Source organism: Choloepus didactylus, chromosome 6 (assembly GCF_015220235.1).
Source record: "Choloepus didactylus isolate mChoDid1 chromosome 6, mChoDid1.pri, whole genome shotgun sequence".
NCBI classification, from domain to species: domain Eukaryota; kingdom Metazoa; phylum Chordata; class Mammalia; order Pilosa; family Megalonychidae; genus Choloepus; species Choloepus didactylus.
This window is the reverse complement of record NC_051312.1, coordinates 121,773,185-121,789,131: the sequence shown is the minus strand read 5'-3', so window position 1 is coordinate 121,789,131 and position 15,947 is coordinate 121,773,185. Positions and strand designations below refer to the sequence as shown.

At 36.6% G+C, this 15,947-nt stretch overlaps 1 protein-coding gene across 3 annotated transcripts in view; it reads left to right on the top strand.

The window, feature by feature from the left end:
* KBTBD3 (kelch repeat and BTB domain containing 3) overlaps nucleotides 1-7,318 on the top strand; it is a 30,660-nt gene extending 23,342 nt beyond the window's left edge. For all 3 annotated transcript variants that reach the window (XM_037841271.1, XM_037841273.1, XM_037841272.1), the window contains exon 3: nucleotides 138-7,318. In XM_037841271.1, the coding sequence (XP_037697199.1) occupies nucleotides 138-1,740 (1,603 nt within the window). In that variant the 3' untranslated portion in view covers nucleotides 1,741-7,318. The remainder of the gene's footprint in view (nucleotides 1-137) is intronic.
* Nucleotides 7,319-15,947: the final 8,629 nt, after the last annotated feature.

The following is a 15,947-nucleotide window of genomic DNA, read 5'->3' as shown; positions in this document are numbered from 1 at the left end:
AATACATTTTTATAAAATTTAAATCTTATTTTTAAATTGACCCAAGGGTAAAAGAAACCTCTGAGGTGATACTGAAAAATAAGCATAGAATAAAATATTCCTGTTTACTTGTTCTTCTGTGTTCTTTATTTTTGCAGGGCTATGTTTGAAGTAAACATGAAAGAAAGAGATGATGGAAGTGTTACCATCACTAATTTATCCTCCAAAGCAGTAAAAGCATTTCTTGATTATGCCTATACTGGAAAAACAAAGATAACAGATGATAATGTGGAAATGTTCTTCCAGTTGTCATCTTTTCTTCAAGTTTCTTTCCTATCCAAAGCTTGCAGTGACTTTTTAATAAAAAATATTGATCTTGTTAATTGTTTACAATTATTATCTATATCAGACAGCTATGGCTCTACCCGTTTGTTTGATCATGCATTATACTTTGTACAACATCACTTTTCTTTATTATTTAAATCCAGTGATTTCTTAGAGATGAACTTTGGAGTACTGCAAAAATGTCTGGACTCAGATGAATTAAATGTTCCTGAAGAAGAAACTGTACTGAAAGTGGTCCTTAGTTGGACTAAACATAACTTAGAATCAAGGCAAAAGCACCTGCCTCATTTGATTAAAAAAGTAAGATTACATCAGTTAGCTGAGGAGACACTTCAAGACTGTCTGCTCAATGAAGAGAGTTTACTCAAAAACACAAACTGCTTTGACGTAATCATGGATGCAGTTAAGTGTGTGCAAGGTTCCAGTGGACTTTTCCCTGATGCTCGACCATCCACAACCGAAAAATATATATTTGTTCACAAAACTGAGGAAAATGGAGAAAATCAGTATACCTTTTGTTATAATATTAAAGCCAATTCTTGGAAAATACTGCCACAGTCACACCTGATTGATTTGCCAGGATCTAGTCTGTCCAGTTATGGAGAGAAAATATTCTTGACAGGTGGTTGCAAAGGGAATTGCTGTAGAACAGTTCGACTTCATATTGCTGAATCATACCATGATGCCACTGATGAAACTTGGTGCTATTGTCCTGTCAAAAATGATTTCTTCTTGGTGTCAACTCTGAAAACACCAAGAACCATGCATACATCAGTTATGGCTCTCAATAGATTATTTGTCATCGGTGGAAAGACTAGAGGATCTCAGGACATTAGAAGTCTTTTAGATGTTGAATCTTATGATCCTCTTTCTAAAGAATGGATGTCTGTTAGCCCATTGCCCAGAGGCATATACTATCCAGAAGCAAGTGCATGCCAAAATGTAATTTATGTTCTTGGATCAGAGGTAGAGATTACTGATGCTTTTAACCCATCTCTTGACTGCTTTTTCAAATACAATGCTACAACTGATCAGTGGTCTGAACTAGTAGCAGAGTTTGGGCAATTTTTTCATGCAACACTAATTAAAGCAGTCCCAGTAAATTACACACTGTATATATGTGACCTTTCCACCTATAAGGTTTATAGTTTTTGTCCAGATACTTGCGTTTGGAAGGGTGAAGGATCTTTTGAATGTGCAGGCTTTAATGCAGGTGCAGTTGGAATTGAGGATAAAATTTATATATTAGGTGGTGATTATGCACCAGATGAAATCACAGATGAAGTGCAAGTCTACCACAGCAGCAGGTCTGAATGGGAAGAAGTTTCACCAATGCCAAAGGCCTTAACTGAATTTTACTGCCAGGTAGTTCAGTTTAATAAATACAGGGACCCATGGTTTTCTAATCATTTCTAAAAGTAGTAAGTGCTTGGACAGTCTGAAACGATTCCAGTTATAAAAACATACACTAAATGTGTTAATCCTAATGACTGGGGAAAGGTCTTTATGTCTTAAATAAAATGTTCTTGCTATTAGAGAATTACTATGTATATACACCACATATGAATTAACAGTTCCCAGAAACCTAAAATATAAAATACATTATACCAAAAATTATACTGAATATAACTTAATCTTTGGAATCCAGGAGTCCTTAGAAGTATTTTCATATGTAAATAAAAGCCATAGGCTTTGATGCTTTGATTTTTAAAGTACTTTATCTGTGAAAGGCTAGTAGAAACAAATCAAAGTTTGCAGATTTGTACTATTTAGATGGAAGAAATTTCTTTAGGTAATAAAAATAGATTATGTGCACTCCATATTATATAAAGTGAAAAATAAATTAGGAAGGGGTGAGACTCGTACCTTTTTACTGCAGGTATAAGAATTCTGGAGTTTCTCCTTTGATACTAGTTAACTACTTTTAAGCACTTCTTTTCTTTTACCATTTTTGGGGGTCAGAAATTTTTCTAATATGCAATATATTTCCCCAGCCTTCTAAACAGAACACTAAACATAGTGTAACTTTGTTTTTATGATTCATCTCTTCATTAAGTGCATAATGTACCATGTTATAATACCATTATGCCAGTAGCAGTTATTTAAATGCTTTAAAATTGCTGATTCTATTAGGTTTCAGTTTTCAACTGGTTTCAGTTTCTGGTAGTGTTATGCCTCTCTTATTTTCTTGCCAAGCTTAGTAAATTAACATTCTTAATTTAATTTGTAGTTCTAAATCACACCTGACCTGAGTTAATCTTAACATGTATGCCATTGAATGACGTTGGATTACAGGATGATTGTCCTAAAACACCTTTTCTGTATCTCTCAGGTTCCAATATAATGAGGATGTAGAAAATCTGACCTCTAAATATGTGGATCATTACTGCTGCATTTCTTAAACTTTTAAGTGTCCAAATTTAAGTTCCAATAAGAAATTTCATGATTTTAAGTCAATAACATAGCAGTTTTCTGTGATGATATATACTATATAAAGCACCACGTTGGTTCACTACTTCAAAAAATTATTCAGCATGAACTACTTTCTGAATTTAATAAAAATGGGGCTTTTGTATTGACACTAGTATTTGCAACATGCATCTGTTTAGATGTTTAAGCATCTTTAACCCAAATAATCCAAGGGTATCAATCACCCTTGTTCTCAACTAGGATGCTCCTGCCTTGTAATAGGGTGTATTTCTTTAACCAGTTTAAAATATATAAGCATTTTAGGTTTTAAGACCCTCATTTAAGTCTCAGGAAATGTAGATTGGATTTCTCTGGAACCAAATAGTGTTTCCTGTGCTTTGTAGTAAATGTTAATCTGTTGTACATATTCTTCAGAAGTGTATTCCTAAGTGGAAATATACCTAGATAAAGGTCCTTTTATTTTACCATATAAACATATGCACTAATAAGTTTCAAATATATTTTTCAAAATAGAACAGAATATTAGACTATGTTATCATGCGATGCCAAAATCAGGGACTGTCCCTAATCAGATGACAGTTGCATAAAAATATCCTGTAGAACTGGTGGCCTTCCTCTCTACATAAGCACATGATTGGTTAGCTCTGCCCTTTCCTGTGTGTGTGTGTGTGTGTCTGTGTGTGTGTTTAAAGAAAAAACTTAATGGAAGTGTGTGTGTGTGTGTGTGTGTGGCTTTGAAAAAAAATTTAAGAAAGATGATAACAAAGTAGGTGATCTATATGTGGATATTCTGAACTGTTAATTTAAGCATATATAATTAAAATGTTAAAATAAATATTGTTTTAATCACTAACTGTAGGAATTGTTCATCTTTTCTACAAAGAGGAAACTAAAGCAAAATCTAATCCCTTCCAAATTTTAATTGTGTCATCATCTTGATTTTCACCATTCTTCTCATTGCCACTGACTTACGGTAATAATTCCAGAAATATCCTTGTTATCAAGGCCTATTTGGCTCCCTATACATCTGATTAAATACATTTTCTAGTGCACAAGTTTTTTTGCCTTTGTTTCTGCAACTGGTGTGGGTTATTTGTCAATCATTTTAACTTCTGTCATCTCTTTGTATGTGCATCTTTGTGCTCTATTATAAACCTCATTGACTCTTCCTTTATTTACCGTTATTTTTCCTTGGCACCATAACTGGACTTGGCTCCATTAATATGTGATCTCATTCTCTCATTTTGCATCTGTTTGTAAAGGTAGCATGTTCATTTGATCTATCTGCCTTATGGAAAAATCATTCTGTAACTTCATAATCGTTAAGGAATCCAACTACATAAACACAGGGTCAGTGTCTAAACTGATTATATCTTTCTGGTCTTGCCAATCACTGTGACTTCACTATCCAAGAATCTTACATGTCATTCTGGCCTTTCTTTCCATTCTGGATCTCTGACATAGAACTCTCAGTGACCCCTCAAATCTATTCTCAGTACCCCTAGGAGGAGCTATTTTTCCTGTCTGTAAGGGACATTTTCCAAATTGCTGTTAATCATTTGGAAAAAAACTGTTTAATATTTCTAAATCTTTCTCATTTGTCTTGCTCCACTACTTTTGGCTTATGTATGCAAAAATATTTAATATTGCTATGTCTTCTAAAATAGAAAGTAGATACATGGCATTATTAAATATAAAAACATTAAATTTAACATTTATATGAGAGCAATACTAAGTTAATGGACAATTCTAGAATGAACTTCAAACTTGAGTTAAAATGAGCCCCTTCTGATCACCTGTTCTCTTAGTATGAAGTTTGATATTTGCATTATCAAAATTAACTACATTCCTGTAATACTCAACTTAGGTATTGAGAGGAAAAGAGAATGTCTTTTTCATAGCAGTATTCATTACATGCTATCCTTGAAAGCTAGAGTATTATTTCTTTGAAGGAGACCATGTGCTGTAATATTATTACATTTTTCCCAGATACCCAGAAAAGCAATCAGTATGTGTGCAGTATGCTTAACTCAAGGTATATTTGAAACTCAATCAAGTATAGTGGGAAGCATTTGTTTACATTTTGATATTTGGAAGCAATAAATATAATGCAATCATTAAATATATAGTTGAATGTATATAGTGTTATTTTTAGATTCTCATGTCAGTCTAATTGGAGTGTTCTGGAAACTCTTCTATTTAGAATTCAAAATGTGAGGCCCAGAAATGTCTTCCAAGGGGCAGTTCTAGAGAGCAATCTAGAATCAAGTGCTAGAATTTGCAGGAAAGCAAATTTCTGTTCAGTGTAAGGAACAAATTTTAAGCCATACTTCAGAAAGATACTAGTTACCAAAGACTGGCAGATTTTTATCCTAGTTATTTCTTGCACAGGATTGCAGGACCAAAGATTTCTACATTTTGTTTACACATTTTGATCTCAACAGTTTTCTGCTATATGACTGATTGCTTATCCCTCCAATTTATTCAGCATTTTAGGCATTCTGAGTAACTTGACTTCAATGATTCTGCATATGCAAGATTTCAATAGGACTTGAGTCTTAAAACTACATCATTTGGGGAGCATTTTCATTTAAGGTTTTTTTTTCTTCTGGTTTTTGTTTTTGTTTTTCTGTCTCAGGCAAATGTATTAAAACTTGAAAAGAACCTTAGAATCTAATACAGCTTCCTACCTGGTATAGACAGTCTCTCAAAATTCTAAAACATCCTGGAAACAATTTTTTTCAATCTCTATTTCAATGCTTTCAGTTACCTCATTTTTCTAACAGTTATTTTAGAAGGTTCCTCTTAACAATAACTACAACTCTGCTTCCCTGTAGTAACTGCCAGCTCTTGGTCCTAGGTTGCTTCTCCACATGCCAGTCATTCAAGTACTTTAAACAGTCTCCCATTCCTCCAAAACCAATTCCTCATTGTTCAAATGCTGAGCAGTTTAACAGCTCCCACACTAGTGGGGATTTACAGGCCTTCTCCAACTGCCTCAAAAAATCTATCCTAGCTCTTCTGCCTTTTTGCTGGCTTAAGCCTGACCAGCTCTGTTGACTCCACTTCACATATTGATCCTGCCTCGCTGTCCACTTCCAGTGAACTTGGTAATTCAGACATTTCATTCCCTCACTTAGCTCTCTAGTTCTTATAGATCCATTTTGGGCTAGAGCCTTGCTGTGTCTCCTTCTCCTACTCCCATTAACATATTCATAAACGTTTTCTGGGAGAGGAATTCCAAAGCCAAATTTTAAAGTCTTTTAATTATTCCTCATTGGACATGGTTTTCAGAATTTTAAAAAAGTTTCTAAAATTCCAGAAAGAATGAAAAAAAAAAAAATTGAATCCAAAGCAGCCATATCCTTGGTGATTAATGTGAGGTCGATTTGCTCACACATCAATACAGACCAGCCTTATTATGGTAGTAACAATATAAATTTGGAGACTCGTCTATGCTGTTAGTCCAGTTGGATAGAGCATGTTTTAATAAGGCCATAATTGAAAAACTGTATGGCTCAGATAGCTATGTTCACTTCATTAACTCTGACTATATCCCAACCATAAGGGTCCAACTAGCTCAAGAAATTATCCAATTGTTCCAAAGGGTAACAAGGTTGCTGGAATAAGTACAGTTCTCTGTTAATAATATCACATTGTAACGTAAATATTTCTTTATATGCCTCTCTTCCTCATTTTCCTGGAAAGTCTTAGGGGTAGGGATATATCTTCATCATTCCTAGACCCAGTGACTAGCCTGTCATATAATAAACAGTAAACATTTATTCTACTGAGCCAACTATGAAGCAAAATCTATTATAGCTATATTTTACTGAATGGCTTTAATATATCTGTAAATTTTGCAACTTATTTTCATGTAGAAGGAAATTATTTTACATCAGAATTTTACATTTTAGAATGCTATCACATTGTACTTTAGTTATCTATTAATGTGTATTAATTCTTTTTGTAATATTTGATATCTTGCTCATGTTCAAGTCTCTGAAGAAAATTGGTTTAGTACTTTATGCAACTTCTGGTTTCTTTTTAGTGTATGGAAAAGTTAATTATGAAGTGTTTTTGTGAAATTGCATTATATAGTGCACTGCCTGCCTTTGAAAAGCATGACTAGTTGACTGTATAGTTGTATAGCATATGTATAATTGGTTCCTGAAAATGAAATTACAGATTCGAAGTCATTTATCCACCTAATTTTTTTCATACTTGGGGATTATTTGTTCTCAGTGAATTTTAAGTACTTTATCTAATTCTGCACTTCCTTTCAAAGGCAATAAAGGATAAGAGAATGACTGCAACTTCATTAGTAAACATGCAGCCCCCATTTTTCCTACAGAGGCATAGTAGCTTCAGTGATCTTTTCCCCACTTGGGGGATAGTACCCAAAGCTACTTTCATTGCATACACAGATAATTTACTTAATTTCCATTTTAGTAGAATATGGGTTTTGGCATAAGAAATAAAGCCAGCATTTTTAGGTCCATATTAACCATATTAATGTGTAGTAAACATTTCAATTCTATGAAACAGATACTAATTTATTACAATGCATTTCATAAAAGAATCCATATTTTGTCTGTATTTGTTATTAGCAATTAAAAAGGTCGAGCAAGGTGGATGTCAGGGTTCTCATTTCTTGCCACCCCCTTCCCCATATACCCTGGGTTCCTCAGTGGCTCCGGCAGGTCTTAGAACTACTGAGAATACGGGGGCGGGGGGAGTGGGAAGATAGACATTGCCAGAGGGGCTTCTGTACCTGGGATCATCTGTCCTGCAATATAGACTTCAAGGCCTGGTCAGAAATGAATAGAGTAACAGCCAAACTTCAGGTGAGTCACAGGTGGGGAGAGACCCCTAGGCTCTGACTGAGCTAAGTAAGAACAGACCAAATGTTCATGAGCAGCAGATGATAGCAGCAGAAGCTCGCTGAATGTACAGGGCCAGAAGCTGACCATCCCCACCTCACGAGATACTAGGCGTACAAGGACCAGCCTGTTGCCAGGGTGGAAGCCTTTCTGCCTCATACAAGCGGATGCTCAGAAGTGAAGGGGTGAACAGGTGAAGGGGTCCAAACTGAGAAACTAAATGGTAACTTGAAAGGGCAGTCTAAATGTTTGCCTTGGGCAGATGCTCTCTTAATTCCAGTTCCTATGCTTTATCCTGTGTCTAGACAGGTTCATTTTTTATCATGATTTTGGTTCTCCTATGTGATGGACCTTAGCTTCCAAGTCCCTCTTCTAGACTACCACTCAAGCTGAAATGGAGTTCCTTCTGGGAAACTCTACCCTTGAAAAATTAACTCTGTCATCATCCCACATGACAGCAGAACGCCCTTCTCTAAATTTCTGAGGTTCAGTAGTGCTCACTCATCTGTCCTTGCTTCAAACTTATTGCTTCAGACTTCTTCCCTAATTATCTCCAGTTCTCCATATGCCTCTAGCTTTCTCCAGTTCACTTTGCCCCCAAACACTGACTCATTTCCTTCTCTTTAATCACCTAGGAAAAAGCCTTTAACAAAGTGTATTAAAAACTTAAGGATATGATGGAGAATTGGGCTGCCACCAGGTTGCTAGCTATGTCCCCCTCAAATCGGCTCTCTGAGTTAACATGTTAACACTCCCAGGCCCCCAGTGACGCTTTCTTCTTAAGTCATTAAACAGAATAGTTAACCATGTCAGTCTGATGAAATACTTCCCCTAAATTCTGATCTGCTTAAATCAGCCCCTTTCCTCCCTTCTGTCTGAGCCCTTGTAGGGCTCTAGTAAACTAACCAAGACCCACGCTGACTGGGCGGGGTCACACCTCCATGGAAATAATCTAATCAGAGCTATCACCTACAATTGGGTGGGTCACATCTCCATGGAAACAACCTAATCCAAATATCTCACAAGATTGGATTAAAACATGCCTTTTGGAGGGACATAATATATCCAAGCTGGCACATGCCCCTATGAAAAATGGAAGCTTGATGTCAGCCAATCAGAAAGAGTATCTCCTCACTTGCTTCAGCATTTGCCCTATGTGAGCTTCTGTTTTCCACCCCTCAGCGGAGCACCCTTCTATTTTCTGAATGGGTACCACCTGATTGATGAATCACTCAATATAGCAGTGAGATGCTAAATTGCAGGAAAAATTTTTCTTTGATCAACACCATGTTTCCAGGTTAGAGGCCCTTTGCAATTATTAAATTTCACAATTTTAAAGACTTTCATATAAGGAACTTAATGAGCCTAAACCTAAGATAGCCAACTTAATAATATTCATGAGAACTTAAGAAGAAATCTGTGGGTGCCATCTTAAAATAGAATTTAGGTATAAATATTAAATAGATCATCCTACTATTTATATTGCTAGATTCCACAGCACCTGATAAATATTTTTGTATTTTTTCCAAGTTTTTTCAGGGCTTATTTAACCTGATTTTTCCCTGGTGGTAATTAGTGAATCTTCCTCATGAAGTTAATTACCCTTCTCTAACCCTGACCAAAATGTATGCTATAAAATGAATTTAAATTTTTTAATCAAGAAAAGCCTTTCCCTGTGGGTGTTTCAGATTTAAAAATCCAATTAGCCTTAATGTTTTCCTTTTAAAGATTAACTACCCTTTTATGTTATGAAACTTTAATTGAAATTCAAACTATTTATAACTTTTTAAAACAACCTTTTAACAAATCAGCAATTTTAAGTTTCTTTCACAATAGTATTCACCTTGTATCTTTTCTTGAGGTGTAAAATATTACCACAGTATTCCTTCATTTAAATACAGCTCACACTGCTCTTACATGCACAAATTAATATGTATTCTTGCTCCTAATAATTTTTACAAAGAAACCATTCAATAGTTTAAAATAAAGCATTTAAATTCTTCCATTTATAAATGAAATATTGAAGCATCCAATAATAATTTTTGTAATGGAATGTCTACCAGGAATGTACAGTGACAGGCAGTGTTCCTGAAACTTGCTTCAAAAAACAAATTGTCTGGGGTACCTATTAAAATTACTAAATCAAAAACCTCATTCTTGGAGATTCTGATTTAGTACATTCTAGATTTGGGTCCTGGGAACACATATTTTTAACAAGCACTCTGAATAATTCTTATCAGTGGGCAAGTTTGGGAACACATGTGGGTAGTGGTTGAGAACCCAGCTCTGAATTCAGGCCTGGCTTTGAATCTCAGTTCCTCCATACAGAAAGGTTTATCATCTGTACAAGCTTGGGCAGGTTATGTAAACAGTCTGTACCCAACTTCTTTATTGGTAAAATTGGGGAAATAGTAGTACCTCCCCCAGAGGGTTATTATGAGAATTAAACCAGATAATGTATAAAACATGCTTGGCACAGTGCCTGACAAATGAGACATGCTCAGTAAATGTCTCTCTATCCTCATTCCCTTTCTCCTCATTTGATTTCAGCAGAAGTCATCTTCCTCTAACTCTCCAATATACTACCACAATTTTTCACTCCACAATTAAGGGTGAAATTTTGAATCTGAAAAGTACCCAATTCTACTTTGACAGAGGGAATTGATGGGACAAAGTAAACCTTCACCTAATGCACTGTTTAGTTTTTACCCAGCCCTGCTCCATCTCCTAAATAGCTCCCTCTTAGGCTCAACCACGTGTTCCTCAATGATTTATTTATGCATCCAACAACCATTTCTTGAGCCCCTACTGTGTGGCATCACTCGACCAGGTGTGAGGATACAATGGCCAGAAAACCATGTGTTCCCTGCTCTCTTGAATTTACCAAGCATCTGCTGTCTCTGGGAGTCTCTCTCCAGGGTTGAATTTGCCTGGTCTCTATTGCTAACACTTTTGATTTGGCTCCATGCTTTCTCAAGGCCTTGCACCTTAGAAAGCTGCTTGGCTTCCACATCTGCCCTGCCCACCTGAGAACTACATTTTGCTCCTTTACTCACAGCTCTCAAGTTCAATTTTGGCTCCCGAACCTGATTTCAGATGGAGGACAAAGCCCTGATCTCCTGTTTACCTGTGGGCAGAGGGGTCAGACATCCAGTTCACAGAACACAAGAGGGGTCATAAAATGCAAGAGAGATCTTCCAAGTCCATAAGAAATTTACAATCTATTGAATATTTTATTTTCACAAACTGAAATGCAGAAAAAAGTATAAATTTTTGAGTGAACAAAACCCAGTTTTTTTTTCCTTCAATCATATTCTACCCTGGTGTATGTATTCAGCCCTATGTAATACGTAATGTTGGCAAATTCTTATACATCATGCAGAATACAGCTTTATCTTTTTTTCACCTGGTAAACTGAATGAAAATACCATTGCTCATTTGTTCCCAAATATAATCTTTGCCAAAATAACAAAGAATTGAGAAAATTTGTAGAGGTCACCATACTGATATTTGGAAATAAGAAATAAGAGTGAACAGTCACGGAAAAGCTCATCTATGTTTAATGATCTCTCTCCTTAATAATTTAAGGGGCTGTCTTGATCCTGCAAATGTAAATTAATGCAGCATCTGGAGAATAAAAGAAGGCAGAGGCAAGTAGTATAAAGTCCATATTACCAGGAATATTTAGGAATTAATACAATGCAGAGTCAGGATCTCAGTAGAAAGGGAGGGCTGAAGAAAAGAGACCAGTGGTTGTTTTTGTAAGAGGAGTCACAACAACTGCTGTAGACTATCACTCCTCAGCCCTGTTCTGCCCACCCAACATCGCTGGCCTTAAGTGGGCTTCACTTACATATGACCAGGAGTTATAGCAATTTATGTCTTTGAGAAAAAAAGAGGGAAGAGTGGGAGAGTATTCTATGGAGTAGAAAGGATGTGCATTTATAGGTTCTGTCGAATCCAGAGGCACAGGTGGCTGTGGCCAGGCTTCCTTGTCACTAACCTTCACAGTCATCACAACAATCTTTCTTTGAGCAGGGGTGAGGGGTTTGCACATGAAGGCCCCGATGCTTAATAAATGAAAATGGGCTTGATTTCTTGCATATTCAACTTCACACACCTTAATTTCTTAAGCAGGGACCTGGGTATAGTCTTGACATTTCTGTATAATAACATTATCATAGTTTGACTAGAAAGACACATGGCAGTAAAGTGCCACCTGGAAAAGGCCACCCCAGACAGGTCCTCATAGGATGGCAGGACCTTGTTTCAGCCACCATGTTATCAGTTATCTATTGCTGGATAACAGACTACTTCAAACTTAATGTCTTAAACCAACAGTCTTCTTAATGCTCATGATTCTATAGGTCAGAATTTGGTCAGGGCAGCAAGAAAAGCTTGTCTTTCCTCCACATGGAATTGGCCAGAATGACTCAACTAGGGCTGACCCACGTGTCTGATGCTTTGGTGTTGGCAGTCAGCTGGGACACACATCAGTTCTTCATGTGGCCTTCTCTCAATTGATCTCTTTCTCTAGGACTGCACTGTCCAATATGGTAAGCATTAGACACATGGCTGTTTACATTTATAATTTATATTAAAGTTAAATAAAATTAAAAATTCAATTTCTCAGTCACAAGCCACATTTCCTATGCTCATGTGTGGCTAACAGCTACTGTATTGGACAACGTAGAATATTTCCATGAAAGCAGAAATTTCTGTGGAAAGCACTGATCTAAGGCCTCTCTCTCCATGTGGCCTCTCTCTCCGGCATGATGGCCTGGACTTCTTTCAATGGTGGCTGGGTTTCCTTTGAGTGAAAGTAGAAGACCAAGGTCTCAAGGTTAGGGCTTGGAAGTTGCAGATACCACTTTCATGGCATTCTATTGGTGGAAGCAAATCATAAAATAGCACAGCTTCAAGGGGGAAGAAACCAAACTCCATAGCAAATAACAAAGACATATTGTAAATTGTAAAGAAACAGACATAATTCATTGGGAGCCATTTTTAACAGTCTACTACCACAATACCATATTCAATTGTAACTTCACTCTAGGAAGTCTCTGGGAGGCCACTAACACTTCAGAATCCAGCCTCTTTTCAGCCTCGTCTCTTTCCACTCCCTATCTTACAGCCTATGCTCTATGCTTGGCAGCCATATTCCCTCACTACCCTAGCCTCTATATTCTCTCTTCCTCTCTTACTAAGTTTAAATTCCATTGTCAAACATTAGATCACTACCTTGCTTACATGCTCAAAACCTTTTCCCCTCTCTTGCTTTGTCATACTTAGTTAGCAAAATTAGAGTGATCACATGAGAACTTCTATGAATTCCCACCACTAACCACATACACTCACCTACTAGCATCTGCCTCCATAAACTCTGCATTCCCCCTTTTTACAATAGATGGACTACCCTTGCTCCTATTTCTCCACACACCCCCCACCACCACTTATGAGTAGATCCCAACTCCTCTCACTTCAGCAATTCTTCCCCCTCATTCTCCTTCACCATCCATCTCCCCATCCTTCTGGATCATTTCCATCAGCATACAAACATGTTGATTCCATATACCCTCCAGCAACTGTTCCATTTCTCTGTACTTATCCATTTCTTATATTTCTTATCTCAACTTTTGGCAACCATTACAACAAAACTGCTCTTGTCAAGGCCACCAATAGACTCCATGTGGCTTACTTCAGTGGTTAATTCTTGGACCTTCTCTTACCTGACCCATCGTTGCATCTTACCTAATTTAACACTCCCTCCTGCTTGATATACTTTCCTAGTGTGGTTTCCAGAACAACACCCTCTTCTGGTTTTCCTTCGCTCTCACTCAGTCTCAGTCTTCTCTGTCTTCTTCCTGATCACCTAATGTTAGAATGCCCCAGGGGAGCTTTTAGACTTCCTTTATTTTCCACCTACACTAATTCCCTGGGTGATCTTATAAAGTTGGAAGTTTTAAATACCACCTATTTGCTGATGGCTTCCAAATGTATACTTTAAATCCACATCTTTCCTGAAGTTCATATATCAAAATCCCTACTCATAGTCTGTTGAGTATTTAATAGACATCAAAATTTCAAAGGGTAAAATCCTAATCTACCCTCTATATTCCAGATACTCAGTATTGGCATGTCCACCCTTCCAGTTCCTCAGGCCAAAACTCTCCTAGGCATCCTCAACTTTTCTTGGTCACACCCTACATCCAATCCATTGGGAATTCCTTTAGGCTCTCTCTTCAGAAAATAACCAGAATTGCCACATCCTCTGCCTCCACCTTGGCATCTCTGATTTGGACTGTAATAGCCTCTTGACTAGACTTCCTGCTTCTGCTTACACCCCTACAATCCATGCTCAACACAACAGTCAGAGTGATGCCATTAAGATACATGTAGGTCAAATCATTCCACGCTTCTGTTGAAAACCTTCCAATGGCTCCAAATTTTCTCCAAGAAAACCAAAGTCCATGCAGTGGACCCATCCCTTTAACTCTCACCTCTCTTACTCCCCTCCCCCTCATTCACTCGACACTGGCAGTTTCCCTTCAGAACTTTTATACAGGCTGTTTCCTTTGCTTGGAATGCTTCTCCCCCATCTATCTGAGTGGCTACATCCCTCACCTCCCTCAAAGTTCTGCTCAAATGTCTCCTCAAAAACTCTTACTCTTATCCCCCCACTCCCAGAATCCCCAATCCCTCACACTCGGCTTTTCCTTGTTTGTCCCATGGCACAGGTCATGCTTGTTCATTGTCTCCCAATAAATTCTATAATGGCAGAGATCTTTGTCTATTTTGTTTCACTAATATATCCCAAGCACTTAGTGCCTAGTGTATCATAGGGTCTAATAAATATTCATTGAATGAATGATGTTATAGAAACTTGCATGTTTTATTTGTACCAATATGAGGACCAATGTCAAAACAAATCTAAATAATTATAAAGCAGTTTCATAAGCAACATTAACTGTTCCAGACGATGAGATTATCTTCTCTCTGGTAACCTGAAAGTAAATCTTGTCTTATTTAAGATCAGTTCTAGACCAAGTTGTCAAGAAAGTGAAGTTGGCCTAGTGGGCTTCTTTATTTACCCCTTTTCCCATGGTTAGTTTTCCTACCCTGTCTTATTTTTTTTCTTATCTATATCCCATTTCTAAGGAAATCTGCTAATAAACTAATTCCTTCTAATGTATTAGTCCAGAGTGGCTTAAAGTAGGTACTTCATCAGGGAGATACCTATAATAAAAATTTTATTTTCAAATCTCACAGTTTTCTTAAGTAGTGTTTTCTGTCCTATACATTCAGTTTTCCTATATTTGGGAATACTTAAGAGATTTAAAAATCAATTAACAATGTGAAATTAATTTTATTTGAACAATTCATTCCCTTCTTCCTCTTGGCCCCTCCAAGAGGAATTTGGTGTGGGAAGCTAAAGGCTTTTATCACTATGATATTTAGCCTCCTAGCAACTCAGTTTCTTCATCTGAAAATGTGAATAACAGTAGTATCTTTATCCTAGCATCCTAGTGTGAATTCAGTGTGTTAACATGTACAGAGCCCTTTGAAACCAGGCCAATAATAGCACCATGTAGCATGTAGCAACATTTTTTATTACTGACCTTCTTTCTAATTTTGACATTTTAAGTTATATATTTGTTTTCAAACATAATTCTATGGTTTTTTTTTTTAATTTAGGATACAGATTTAAAGATATAGAGAACAATCTAACACAATTTTAAATGAGTTTTGCCCAATGACCTAACAAATTTTTACTATAATAATTTTTACTATGATATTTTGCCTAATGTTTACCTGCTGCTTTCCTTATTTCATTCTAAGCCTTTTGAGGGCAAAAACTGCTCTAACTAGAATTACAGTGGTCCCAAAGTATCTAATAGGGTATAACCCATCCTGTGGATGCTCAGTGATATTTCAACATTTTTTAAAACAATATTTAATGTTTTCAGTATTCTTTGGTAGAGAAAGTCATATTTTTGACAATCATTTCCCCTTAGCAATACAGGCTGAATACTTAAAGGGTACTTACAAGGTCAAACATCTTTAAAACCAAGAAGTCATTTAGCCTTTCCTCTGAACATTCTATCCCTTGACAATTAAACGCATTCATTAAGGGTGCCATAGATTAGTAGCTGTTCTATTGCACAGTTTAATGGATTTTTGTTTTATTATAGTATTGATTCAATTTTTTAAAGATGCAAATATGTGTGGTCTATTTGCTAAAATGTTTTTTTCTTAAATGGAATAAAATTCAAGCACTCTTTCCTTTCTTTCCCTTTCTGGCTCTGGCTC